The sequence below is a fragment of the Protomyctophum bolini genome (assembly GCF_963924005.1).
Source record: "Protomyctophum bolini genome assembly, chromosome: 2".
Lineage (NCBI taxonomy): Eukaryota > Metazoa > Chordata > Actinopteri > Myctophiformes > Myctophidae > Protomyctophum > Protomyctophum bolini.
Window position 1 is genome coordinate 32,338,083 of NC_137863.1, and position 12,901 is coordinate 32,350,983.

At 43.2% G+C, this 12,901-nt stretch overlaps 1 protein-coding gene across 4 annotated transcripts in view; it reads right to left on the minus strand.

Annotated features, from left to right (window-relative positions):
• megf6b (multiple EGF-like-domains 6b) overlaps nucleotides 1–12,901 on the minus strand; it is a gene marked incomplete at its 5' end in the record, with an annotated part of 140,491 nt that overhangs the window by 19,052 nt on the left and 108,538 nt on the right. For all 4 annotated transcript variants that reach the window (XM_080786041.1, XM_080786044.1, XM_080786042.1 and 1 more), the window contains 8 exons: nucleotides 376–504; nucleotides 871–999; nucleotides 6,732–6,860; nucleotides 7,705–7,836; nucleotides 8,618–8,746; nucleotides 9,868–9,996; nucleotides 11,129–11,260; nucleotides 12,764–12,892. In XM_080786041.1, coding sequence (XP_080642167.1) covers nucleotides 376–504; nucleotides 871–999; nucleotides 6,732–6,860; nucleotides 7,705–7,836; nucleotides 8,618–8,746; nucleotides 9,868–9,996; nucleotides 11,129–11,260; nucleotides 12,764–12,892 — 1,038 coding nt within the window. The remainder of the gene's footprint in view (nucleotides 1–375; nucleotides 505–870; nucleotides 1,000–6,731; nucleotides 6,861–7,704; nucleotides 7,837–8,617; nucleotides 8,747–9,867; nucleotides 9,997–11,128; nucleotides 11,261–12,763; nucleotides 12,893–12,901) is intronic.

The window sequence follows — 12,901 nt, forward strand, 5'->3', positions numbered from 1 at the left end:
AGGAGAGGCCAACCAAAAAAATAAATAAAGAAAAAATAAAGAAAAGAAAAAAAAGACCTAATGACTCCTATACACGTCCAAGGCACCCCATGGTTTTGATATAAAAGACGTGTATACACGTCCAAGGCCCAAATTGTGTTTTTAACCCAAGACGTCTCCAGACGTCCTGGGAATTATCCCATGGTGTGCCCAAGACACACGTCTTACACGTCATACACGTCTTAGGGAAAGAAAAATATAATAATAATAAAAAATCTAAACATTTTTATTTTTGGAAATCGGATGGGCACCCAAGTCGCTATTTTGAAAGAATACAAGGGCACACAAACTGTTAACATACTTTTACTCAAGTATAGAAAATGTTTTTTGGTATACCTTTGTCACACAGCTTTCCTCTCCAGCCCGGTGGACACTGGCAGTCTCCGCTGACATGGTGACACGCAGCTCCGTGTTCACAGTGGCAGCGGTCCTCACAGCCCAAACCGAACTGACCCGGAGCACACGCTGAAGGGGAAAATATAGAGGTCAGGGACGTGCAGAGAGTGTTAGAGAGACAGGGGGTGAAATCCCGTAAGAGGGCACTTTTGGACAAAAATAGCAGATCTAAAAGCTCACAATGCATCGCGTTGCGACGCGTTGCGTGCTTGTAGATCTGCTATTTATTATGTGTATGACAAAGGCACAAAATCCCCCACAAAAAAATCTTAAAAAACAAACCAAACAAATAATAATCAATACAAAATAATAGCATTAAAGCCCCCCCTAAAAAAATCATTAAAAAATGCCAATAATTTGGGGGCCCATCCTCATGGACCACCAGTGGGCCCGGGCCCACAGGAACATTAGTATAGAGACACGCCATACGGTTACCTTTCTGGCAGCGCTCTCCGAGCCAGCCAGGACCACAGCTGCACTGCCCCGTCTGCCTGTCACACTGACCGCCGTTCTCACACTCGCACCGCCGCTGGCAGTCCGCCCCGAACCGACCCGCCGCACACTCTGTGTAAACACACAGAGGCAGCGGCACGCATGGGAGAAAGAATGCAACCCACACACAGAGAGACACACACACAAAAGACAGAACACATGGAGAGACAGAACACAGATACAGTCGTGATGACGTTCGGAGGAGGAGAATATACACCACATGCGATGGGGAAAGTTACGCCGTTTTTTTTCCTGCTGAGGACAGCAATGCACTTTCCAATAACCCTCCTCAATGATTTGTGGTTGGACCAAAGTATGGAGTTGGCAGTTGGGCACCCTGGGGGTGGGCAGCCGCAGAGTGGAGAAAGGGTACATTAAAGCACTTTCCAGTGGGCAGGATTGGAGGTTTCCTGTCCAGCCAAAACGGTTGGCTGCTAAGGGAGAGGAATTGGAGAACAGTGTGTGATGTGGTGCTGCTGCTCGGGGGAGAGCCAACCCGGGGAGAGGGCCGTCCCGGGGTCGACTGACAGTGAGACATTTACGGGCAGTGGTGGAAGTTGCTCAAGTACTGTACAATTTTGAGGTGTACTTTACTCGAGTATATACAGTATGCCAGATTTTCAGCACTTTTGCTTTTACTCCATGGCATTTCAGAGACAAATATTGTACTTTTACCTCCACTACAATTATTTGAAAACTTTAGTTACTGGTTAGTTACTTTGTAGATTTGTATTATTATTATCACACATTAATCACTTCAGCCCTACAGTATATACATATCGGCTCCGGTCGAGTTTGCAGTGAGACGCTATTTTCAGAAGACTTTTAGTATACAAATTTTGAAAGCTTGAAAACGGGACATTCTGCATAATAAGTACTTTGTACTTTTGGCACTTTTTTTTTTTAATACTGTTTTTATTAGGCATTTTTGAAAGACAATTTCAGATTTAGACAATGATAATAAGTAATTCAGTTAAAGAAAAAAGAAAAAAATAACAGGCAATGTAAATGTTCCACATACAGTATAATAAAAAAAGACATAAGTGTAAAACAAAAAAAAACAGTTAAACAATGACAAGTGTGAACAGACAAACAAAACAGACAACAGGACAGACACTCTTGCTCTCAAACTACCAACATGTTGTGAATTAAGTAAATTAGACATTCTTTTTTAAATAATAAAAAATAAAATAAAGAAAAAACACTCAGTTCCTTTTCTTTCAGTTCCTTTTCTTTCTTTCCAATTTTCTATTGTGCTATCTATTGTGTAGGAGGGGTTAGCGTGCACCTATTAAAATATTCAATGAAGGGTTGCCATGTCTGGTAGAACCTATCTTCACTCCCTCTCAATTCAAATTTAATCTTTTCCAATTGTAAGTAATGCATAACATCCTTCATAAGTGAAGTGTGAGTTGGAACCTGTGCTTGTTTCCAATTCAACAGTATCAGTCTGCGAGCCAGTAGAGTCACATATTTTACCATGTTATATTGGAAAGTAGACAGTTTGACCCCGGGCCCTGTGACTCCCATAATTGCTGTTAGTGGATCCGGGTCAAAAGGTTTTTCAACAATGTCTGACAGTGATTTAAATATATTTTGCCAATATGATCTTAGTTTTGTGCAATGCCAGAACATATGAGCTAGAGTGGCCGGCGACTGGCCACATCTGTCGCAGGCTGGATTCACATTTGGATACATTCTGTTGAGTTTTTCCTTTGACAAATGTAATCTGTGTAATATTTTAAACTGTATAAGACCGTGCCTGGCACATACTGAAGAAGAGTGCACAAACTTTTGAGATGTAGACCATTGCTCGTCAGTGATAGATATTCCTAAGTCGTTTTCCCAAGCAGTTTTTAAATACTCCAAGGAGGCATTATTATCTAAACATGAGAGAGAGTTATAAATAATAGAAACACCTCCTTTGAGCAATGGGTCAGGTAGAAATATAGATTCCATTGATGAGTTGGGAGGTATGTTTGGAAATGAATCAGTGTGTTGTGTTAAAAAATGTCGTATCTGTAGAAATCTAAAGAAATGTGATTGGGGTAAATTGAATTTGCGTCGTATTTGTTCAAAGGTCGGAAATAACCCATCAATATAAAGATCTTTGAAGGAGTGAATACCATTTCTATGCCACACTTTAAATAATGAGTCAGAGAGGGACGGTAAAAAAGCATGGTTAGCGACCAGTGGTGCGCGCACAGAGCCCGGGTGCCAACCGAAATGCTTTCGTATTGAGAGCCAAATTTTGAGAGAATGCGAGACTATGGAATCCTTTGGCAACTTAGTATATCTTGAGGCCACTGGGGAAAAGATTAAAGCTGACAACGATGTTGGGGGACAACATTGACCTTCAATAAATGCCCATGTAGGCAATTGATCTTGGAGCCAAAATGAGAGTGCACGTAAATTACACGCCCAGTAATAGAGTTTGAAGTTAGGTAATGCCATTCCGCCATCTGATTTAGGCCTCTGCAAAAAATCCTTCTTTATTCGGGGGTGTTTCTTATCCCAAATGAACTTGGAGATAATTTTATCCAGATTCTTAAAAAAAGTGTTGTTAACAAAAATTGGAATACATTGGAATAGAAACAGATATTTAGGGAGGACATTCATTTTAATTATATTAATTCGGCCGGCAAGTGAGATAGGAAGGTTCGACCATTTCGTTAAGTCTTGTTCAGTACGTTCAAAAAGTTTTGTATGGTTTTGCTTGAGCAAGTCGTTAAGTGCTTTGGTTACTATGATTCCTAAATATCGAAAGCTGGTTGTAACATTAAATGGGTGGGAGCCAAAAGTTTGATTGCCTTGTGTATTGATAGGAAATAAAACGCTTTTGGAAACGTTGACTTTATACCCCGAAACCCTGCCAAAACTCTTTAAGGTGGACATAATACTAGGAATAGATGTGGAAGGTTTGGATATGTATAATAATAAATCGTCAGCGTAAAGTGAGACTTTATGCTCTCTATCTCCTCTGAAGATACCAGTGTAGGTGTCTGAAGCACGCAATGCAATTGCAAGCGGCTCAATAGATAAGGCAAAGAGCAGTGGTGAGAGAGGGCAGCCTTGTCTGGTCGAGCGATTCAAAGGGAAGTTTTCAGACCTGTATCCGTTTGTATGTACAGAAGCTAATGGAGAAGCATAAAGTAGTTTAACCCAGGAAGTGAAGGTTGGACCAAACCCAAATTTTGACAGGGTCGAGAGGAGGAAGTCCCACTCTACCCTATCAAAGGCCTTCTCGGCGTCAAGAGATAACAGTATCTCCGTATCTTGGGGGGTGCTACTGGGAGAATATATAATGTCGAATAGGCGTCTGAGATTAAAAAATAGATGTCTATCTTTTATAAACCCCGTTTGATCAGTATGTATCACAGTTGGGAGCACTTTTTCCAAGCGCGTAGCCACAACTTTTGCTAGAATTTTAGCATCAACATTCAAAAGACTCAGAGGCCTGTATGAACCTGGATTAAGCGGGTCTTTATCCTTTTTAAGTAGAACAGAGATGCTAGCTTGGTAGAAAGTTGGTGGGAGGTGGCCGGCATTGAGAGATTCATTAAACACTTTAAGTAAAAGGGGAGATATGAGTTCAGTAAATGTCTTGTAAAATTCAGAGGTATAGCCATCGGGTCCTGGGGCTTTTGAGCACTGCATTTGTGAGATTGCCTGATGTATTTCATCTAAGGTAATAGCTCTTTCAAGTTGAACCTTATGTTGTTGACTAATGGAAGGTATGTTTAAATTTTCTGAAAAAGTATCAATCAAATTAGAATCTCCTAGTGATTCCGAAGTATACAAATCTGAATAAAAGCGTTTAAATACATCATTAATTTCCTGCTGATTAATAGTAGTTTGACCAGTGTTTGTATGGATCTCTGTAATTAATCTAGAAGCAGCTGATTCCCTAATTTGAAGTGCAAGTATTTTGCCCGCCTTATCCCCATGTTCATAAAACCTATGGCGTGACCGTGTCATCAAATTAGTTGTCTCATTTGTGGATAGGAGATTGAATTCGGCTTGAGTCGAAACCCTTTCTCTGTATAATTCAGGAGAAGGAGATTCTGCATACTGTAGGTCTACTTCAAGTAATCGATCAGTCAGAGCTTTGCTTTGTTCCTTACGTAGACGGGAGATTAAAGCCTGTCGTGAAATAAGCTGCCCCCGTATATACGCTTTAAGTGCTTCCCATAGTGTACTTCTTGATACATCGGGTGTGTTACTTTTGGCACTTTAAGTACATTTTGATGCCGATACTTTTGTACTTTTTACTCAAGTAAATTCCAGAGTATTTCTATATTGCAGTATTACATGTGGGTACTGTTGAGGGGCCAGGCGGGAGACTGTGAGTATTGCAGTATTACAGTATTACATGTGGGTACTGTTGAGGGGCCAGGCGGGAGACTGTGAGTATTGCAGTATTACAGTATTACATGTGGGTACTGTTGAGGGGCCAGGCGGGAGACTGTGAGTATTGCAGTATTACAGTATTACATGTGGGTACTGTTGAGGGGCCAGGCGGGAGACTGTGAGTATTGCAGTATTACAGTATTACATGTGGGTACTGTTGAGGGGCCAGGCGGGAGACTGTGAGTGGGGTCTTGCGAGACTTGTCGACGGTGCACAAAACGCGCGCTTGGACGGACTCAAACACGGCGCCGGGGAATAACAAAAAAGACATATGAGCTAAGAGGGGCAAATTAGACCGAGACTAATGTGTTTCCTGAATACAGTAACACGACTACAGGCCACTGTTCTATCAATGGTTACTTGCATTTCAGTTTCATGTTATTCTTCTGCGTTTCGGTCCAAGACTAGTCTAGCCAACATCATCACGGTTCAGTTTTCCACTCGCAGACTTTCTGGTGGTCTTGGAAGGAGGCTGGAACCGATTGAAGAAATGTTCCAAATAGTGCACTATCACTTTCGGCTCGAAAGGATATACGGCCTGATTTATACTCTACATACATAGCTGCATGGTGGTGTCATGAACCTAAAATAGCCAATCTGCAAGCTCACAAAATGAATCACCACGCAACCCCTTGCAACTACTAGCAAAGATTATCCCCAGTGGCAGTTGCAAGGAGTTGCATTGGTGTGACATGTCCTTAAAACTGTTTTGTTGCAAGGAGTTGCATTGGTGTGACATGTCCTTAAAACTGTTTTGTTGCAAGGAGTTGCATTGGTGTGACATGTCCTTAAAACTGTTTTGTTGCAAGGAGTTGCATTGGTGTGACATGTCCTTAAAACTGTTTTGTTGCAAGGAGTTGCATTGGTGTGACATGTCTTAAACATGTCAGTGGTTTTCAACCAGTAGTCCAGGGACCAGCAGGCACCAGTGGTCCTGGAATAAGACAGTTTTAAGGACATGTCACACCAATGCAACTCCTTGCAACAAGACAGTTTTAGATGCATGACACTAAGCATCAATCTGTTTGTTTTCACAGAAGACGGAATCTAGTGATACTATCATATGTGACCAGATTTGACTGAGAACCTGCCATCGGGCAAATTCCAGCTTTTCACCAGAGGAGAACAACCTTTCTTTCCCCCAAAATGAGTTAATAGCACAGGCAGACTCTTAAAAATAAGTGTCAGAGCTGAAATTGACATGTACATATGAAATGCATGCTTAAACATGTAGCTCGGTGTAATGTTAGAGAAAACTGGTGGGTCAAACTTGAAGCTATGATTTTCAAAAAAATGTAATGGCAGTCCCTCAGTCAAATGTGGTCGCATATAGTGGAAGTGACACATGGAGATCCTTATGTGGTTGCTGTGTTTCGTGTTGCCACTGGACTCACCCAGCTCACAGGCCATGCCCATCCATCCTTCACCACACGTGCACTTCCCATTGGTTCTGTTACAGGTGGCTCCGTTCTGGCACAGGCAGCGGTGGCGACAGTCGGCTCCATAGAAGCCAGAAGGGCATTCTGGGAGGAAAACAAACAAACAAACAAATAATATATTAAAGCAATAAGCCACATGAGGTATTAGGTTACCTTGTATTTTAGCTTAGTAAGTTAAAGTAATGTTAAAAGTAATAATATTTAGGACGACCGTTGAGCCGATTCTCTATGGCTCCGAGAGATGGACACTTTCAAAGAAACTAGAGAATCGGTTGGACGTCCCACTGGGAGGAGACCCCGGGGCAGAACGTCTCGGGATCCCCCCAGGAGGAAGTCACTAATGTTGCTCTGGAGAGGGAAGTCTGGAGCTCTCTGGTGGAGCTGTTGCCCCCGTGACCCAACTACGGATAAGCGGTTGAAGATTAATGGATGGATGGATGGGTCTCAAAGTGGGAGCCCAGTCGACCTTCAGGGTTCCATGACATGAGGGCTCCAAAAACACCCTTACAGGTTTGTAACTCTGAGAGTGTACAAATGGAACCTGTTACGAAGGAACGAAGTGACATCACGATAAAATACAAGGCCTCAGCAGGTTCACTGGTAGAATTAAGCTTGGATCTTTAGTAGTGACTTACTCACCTTTGACTATCTTTGACTATTGAACCCACCTGCCTCAAGAGATCGCATTTCTATCCCATACTACTAACTACGGTGCGACCTCTCGGCTGTAATTCACAGACCAGATCTCAGGCTCTTGACATAGAGCCTCGGTTACAGAACCAAATTGACCCTTACAGGTTTGTAACTCTGAGAGTGTACAAAATTGGAACCAAATGGACCCTTACAGGTTTGTAACTCTGAGAGTGTACAAATGGAACCAAATGGACCCTTACACATACTGGTTTCTAGATCAGGTTGCTGCACTCACCTTCTGTGCAGCTGGGTCCAGTCCAGCCCGGCGCGCACGCACACTGCCCGCTGGCCGGGTGGCAGCTGCTGCCGTCGTGCTGGCACGTACAGCTCTGGTTACATCCTTCCCCGTAGAACCCAGTCGGGCACGCTGCCAAGGAGGAGGGGTAGAGAGAGACACATAGTTAATATCGTTAACCTTCTGGTGAACTCATGCTCATCCAAAAGAGACACAATACCATGTGGTGGAAGAAGTGCTCTCATGTTTTACTTCAGTAAAAAAAGCATCAATGCAAGTAAAAGTTCAGAAATTCAAAATGTACTTGTAACTAATTGGCGTAAACATTTTACTTGAAGTACCAAAAGTAAAAAGTAGGCTACTCACGGGACTACAAGCTCGTAGCGCGGCACTCGGTTAACATAATGCTTAAAACCCCGTCCAGAATGGGTTAAGGCTAGTATTTAAGTAGCTACTTTACACCACTGGAAAAATACCAGCGACCCGGTAATTGGCGCAGGCAGTAACACGGAGGAAACCCGAGTCATTTTAATTTCTCGCGTGCGATTGTCTGTGGGGCTGAAACGTGTCGAGTCAGTGTTACAAAGATGATGTCAGTATTACAAAGAGGATTTATTATCAAACCCATCGCTGCATCACCCTCTCGAACTGTATAGTCTGTTTTTTCAGTGCTTGAGTCATGGCAATGTCAAGATAACATGTATTCTTCATGTAGTCTTGCGTGATGTGATGATCAGTGGCGTGCACAGACATTTAGAGGGGCAGGTGCTCAAGTGAAAAAAGGGCACCTTGTGCAGCGCGTGGAACCGGCCGGTTGCCTTAATAGTGTGAGATTTATAGCTTTTGGGGCCTAAATAATACACTAGAAGCTTTTTATCAACAGTACAGTATATATTTTTCTAGTATATCTCACTCAGGTTGCAGTGAGGACCCATCCAGCCAGCGGGACAGGAACACCGCCCGTTGGCGTGGTTACAGCTCCCGCCGTTTAGACACAGACACTTCTCCTGACAGTCCAGACCATAGAAGCCCTGAGGACACGCTGAAATGCATGCACACACACACACACACACACACACACACACACACACACACACACACAAGAGAAAACTCACAGATAAATATGACAACAGCAGATGTGTTGTACAGTGTTGATTTCGTCTACTAAAACTAAGGCGAAAAATGTTCGTCGACTACCTTTTTTCACTGATGAAAACTACATGGAAACTAAATAAAAACTAAGCTAAATATACTGACAATTCCGACAATAAAAACTAGACTCAGATGTTTGGAAGGGACTAGTGGACAAGAGATCCAGTACAGGTCATTTTACACTTGGTTGCATGCTGAAAATAGCAGATCCACAAGCTCACAACGCGTCGCAGCTATGACGCTATGCAGTATGATGATGTATGATGATAAGAGCACCCCTCACTTCACACAGGTGTGATTTTTGAGGGGCGCTTCTTATCATTGACGGAGATAACCTCCTTGAGCTGGATTCGGGTAAAGTGGTGATAATATATAATGACACATGCACGTAACTGACAATATACAAAGTCACAATACCAACTTTGATGAGGCAGTATTGCATTGTTTTAAAAAATATATAACATTTAGTATTTCCATTTCCTGAAAGATGAACATTTTGGACTTGGTGGATCGTGGATCTTCCCGACAGCAGAGATATACTGTGTATAGCGGAGATGAATTATTCTTTTTACGCGTGTAGTAGAGCAGTGGTTCCCAAAGTTTTTCATGTCAAGGACCCCCAAATTTACACTAATTAGCCCACGGACCCCCATTTGAAAAGATATGCCAGGGACCCCCATAAGAGAAGATGTTTACGGCTCAACCAGTTTAATTCCAAGGACCCCCAGTTTGACATGCATTAATCTACGGACCCCCCATTTAATGGCATTTCTATCTCTGGGACCCACAATGTATATTGTAAAATCAATGACCCTAACAGGTCCATTTGGTTCCATTTGTACACTCTCAGAGTTACAGACCCATAAATCGTCCATTTGGTTCGAAACTATATAATTTAGCTGGGGACCCCCTGGAACTCCCTCGGGTACCCCTGGGGGTCCCCGGACCCCACTTTGGGACACAGGGTAGTAGAGGCATCTAGATAATGATGTCTGGGAAGTGTTTTCTTACCCTTCTCGCAGAAGCTTCCCGTCCATCCCACCTGGCAGGTGCACGCTCCGCTCACGTGGTCACATGACGCCTTGTTGTCGCACTGACACCGATGGCGACAACCCAGGCCAAACGTACCCGCGGTGCATTCTGCAGGGGGGGGGGGGGGGGGGGGAGGGAGGGAGCCGTCAGGTGGACCACTTTTTCATTGATTGATTGATTGATTTATTAACAGTTTTAACAGAATTACAGTACATTTCAAGTACAACTCAACAACTGTCTGTGCACGCCACTGATCATCACATCACGCAAGAGTCAAGACAGAGCTTAAGATAAAAAGGGCCCACCATTTTCAATTCATCAAAACAATTAGAGACGTACGAATATACACAACTATCAAAACAGGAAATAGTAGGTAAAAAGGGAAAAGAAACTATACAGTGAGGGGGAAAAGGGGTGGGTGGGGATTCAGATTTTACGGGGGCCAGTTTCGAATTGCAGCCGTCCGTAGGTGCCCTTTGAGGGCGGTTTTTAAGGAGTCAAGGGATTTGCATGTCTTAATGACTGTTGGTAGGGCGTTACACATTTTGGTGGCATAGGAGCGAAATAAATGTAGTCCCTTGTTTGTGCCGAATTCACCACTTTTCAACTTATCTTCATATAGTTCACCCTTTGTCAGCCTTCTGATTGGTCCCTGACTGACCAACCAGCAGGCTCTGGGTCTGGGCACATCTAAGTTTGCGTCGGCCAGATTTCGGGAAAAGCTTGCCCCAACGGCATTCTGCCACGTGGGTGGAGCTTCTTTTCCATCCACCAGCTGCACCAGAAACGGAAAGACAGCTTCTTTTGGCTGCGCATGGAAGTTCAAGTGTGCCCAGGCTGTCTTTCTGCCTTGTTTATGTTGAATTTTCTAAAACATATTTTTTGGAGAAAAAACTAAAAACAAACATGATATGCCCAGTCACCAGGCTGCACCTGTGATGTTCTTTTTTTACTGACACCAAGTTTAAAATAAGAATTGAGTGCACAGAATATCAATATGAAGCAACTGAAAATGGTAGTGGATGGAGAGAGGATTTTTGTCCAACCACAAAACGCCAACCAATGGGTGCGAAGAGGGGGCACAACCACAGGCGGGACTTGACAAAGGGTGAATTGGTCCTCCTCACCAATGTTCATGATAAAATACCACAATTATTTCCCTACTCTGTCTGTGTCTCATAGGAGGGCTGTGTGGGAACGATGACTTCCATTATCGCAGTGCTATAGCAGCTATACGTACTCTGATGGCAGCGCGTGCCAGTGTAGCCGGCCTCGCAGTTGCACAGGCCCGTCGCGGCGTCACAGCTCCCGTCACCGTTCCGACAGTCGCACGTCTCAGCGCAGTCCTCTCCCCAGTGGCCCGCGTCGCACGCTGCCCCATGGGGAAAACACAGGAAAGAATAATGTCCATCAGAAAAACTCATATCTGTTATTGTGGTCCACCCCCCAAGTACCCTCAGTTAAAATGTGGCTAACCCAAGCCTTTACTTTTTTTGCCTTTGGAGAAACTCACTTATGACCTTTACCAAAAGACAGATACATTTTGGAACATGTGGTCACCCTTATGGAATTATATAGGAAATTTGGGTTCCATAGATGATAATGAATGAGAATGTCCCACCACACCACTTGATGGTAACTGTTATCTTAATTTGCACGGTGTAAAAACAAACAAAACGAACATGTATTTCTGTTAATACAACCCGACACCCCCAAAAGGACACCCCCCCCCCCCCCCCCCTCCTTTTTTGTTTGTTTGTTTCTTCCTTTTTTGTTTTTGTCTGTTTTTTCTTTAGCTGTCTATTTTTAGTTACTTTAGTTACTCTTCTGGTGCTGATTTAAATGTCGTCTATATTTGTTTTAGCATACTATGTGCTGACCCAATGTTGGGACAGAAGACACTTGATTTATGGTATGCACAATGTACTGTATGCTGTCAAAATGCAAAATATCAATACAAATTATAAATTACAAAAATAAAAACTCTTATTAGGCCCAATTTACACTGGCAGCCACATCTATAGCCTGCTGAATCTAGCCTGAATCAGATCTGTGCCACATCCAGATTGGAATCCCGATTGGTTGAAATAAGTCTAAAGGCAGACAGGTCACATGGAATCAGATTTTTACAAATGTGACTTCAAATCTGATTTGAGGAGATCCGTCTCAGTCTGAACGCAACAACCGGATCTAAATCAGATTCCATGTGACTTGTTTGTGTTCAGACCTATTTAAACACATAGGATTCCAGTCTGGATGAGGCACAGATCTGATTCAGGCTGGATTTGGCCGCCTGTCTGAACACACAGATCTCTGACAGATCCGATCTGGTCACTTAGCAAAGGCAGTGTGAACGGTCGGGGGCCAAAACATCAGATTTGAGAAATAAAAATCAGCTTTGAATCGGATTTGACTGGATGTGACTGCAGTCTAAATAGGGCCTTATAGAACCATTATGTGTTGTAGTCAAAGACATATTCAACTAACATCTGTTATGGGTTTTCCATTTTCTTGTATAACCCATTTTGGGCGGGAACACCTTTTGGTGTTTTAAGCATTATGTTAAACTTAAGCTATTTTTGAAAAATGTTGAAAATGTAGTGCATATCCTTGAATATTCTTTCAGAGCGAACATTTTTAACTCAAATCTTTGCTTCTGGGGGGGGTCCTGGAACAACATATTTTCAGATGGGGGTCGGCGGCCAATTACATTATATTTCTGGGGGTCCTTGACATGAAAATGTTTGAGAACCACCGACAGAAACATCAGAATTTAGTCCTCAGGCCTAAATGGGATAATTCAACTACAGTTTTTATTTCATTTTGCTGGAACGCTTGTGCATTTCTCAAAGGACGCTTTTCATTTCACAGTTACCTTTCCTGCAGTTGTGCCCAGTCCAGCCAGGGGCGCACGTACAGCGGCCCGTCACAGGGTGGCAGCGAGCCTTGTTCTCACACACACATTTCAGCTGGCAACCCTGGCCGAAGCGGCCGGTCGGGCATGCTAAAAATA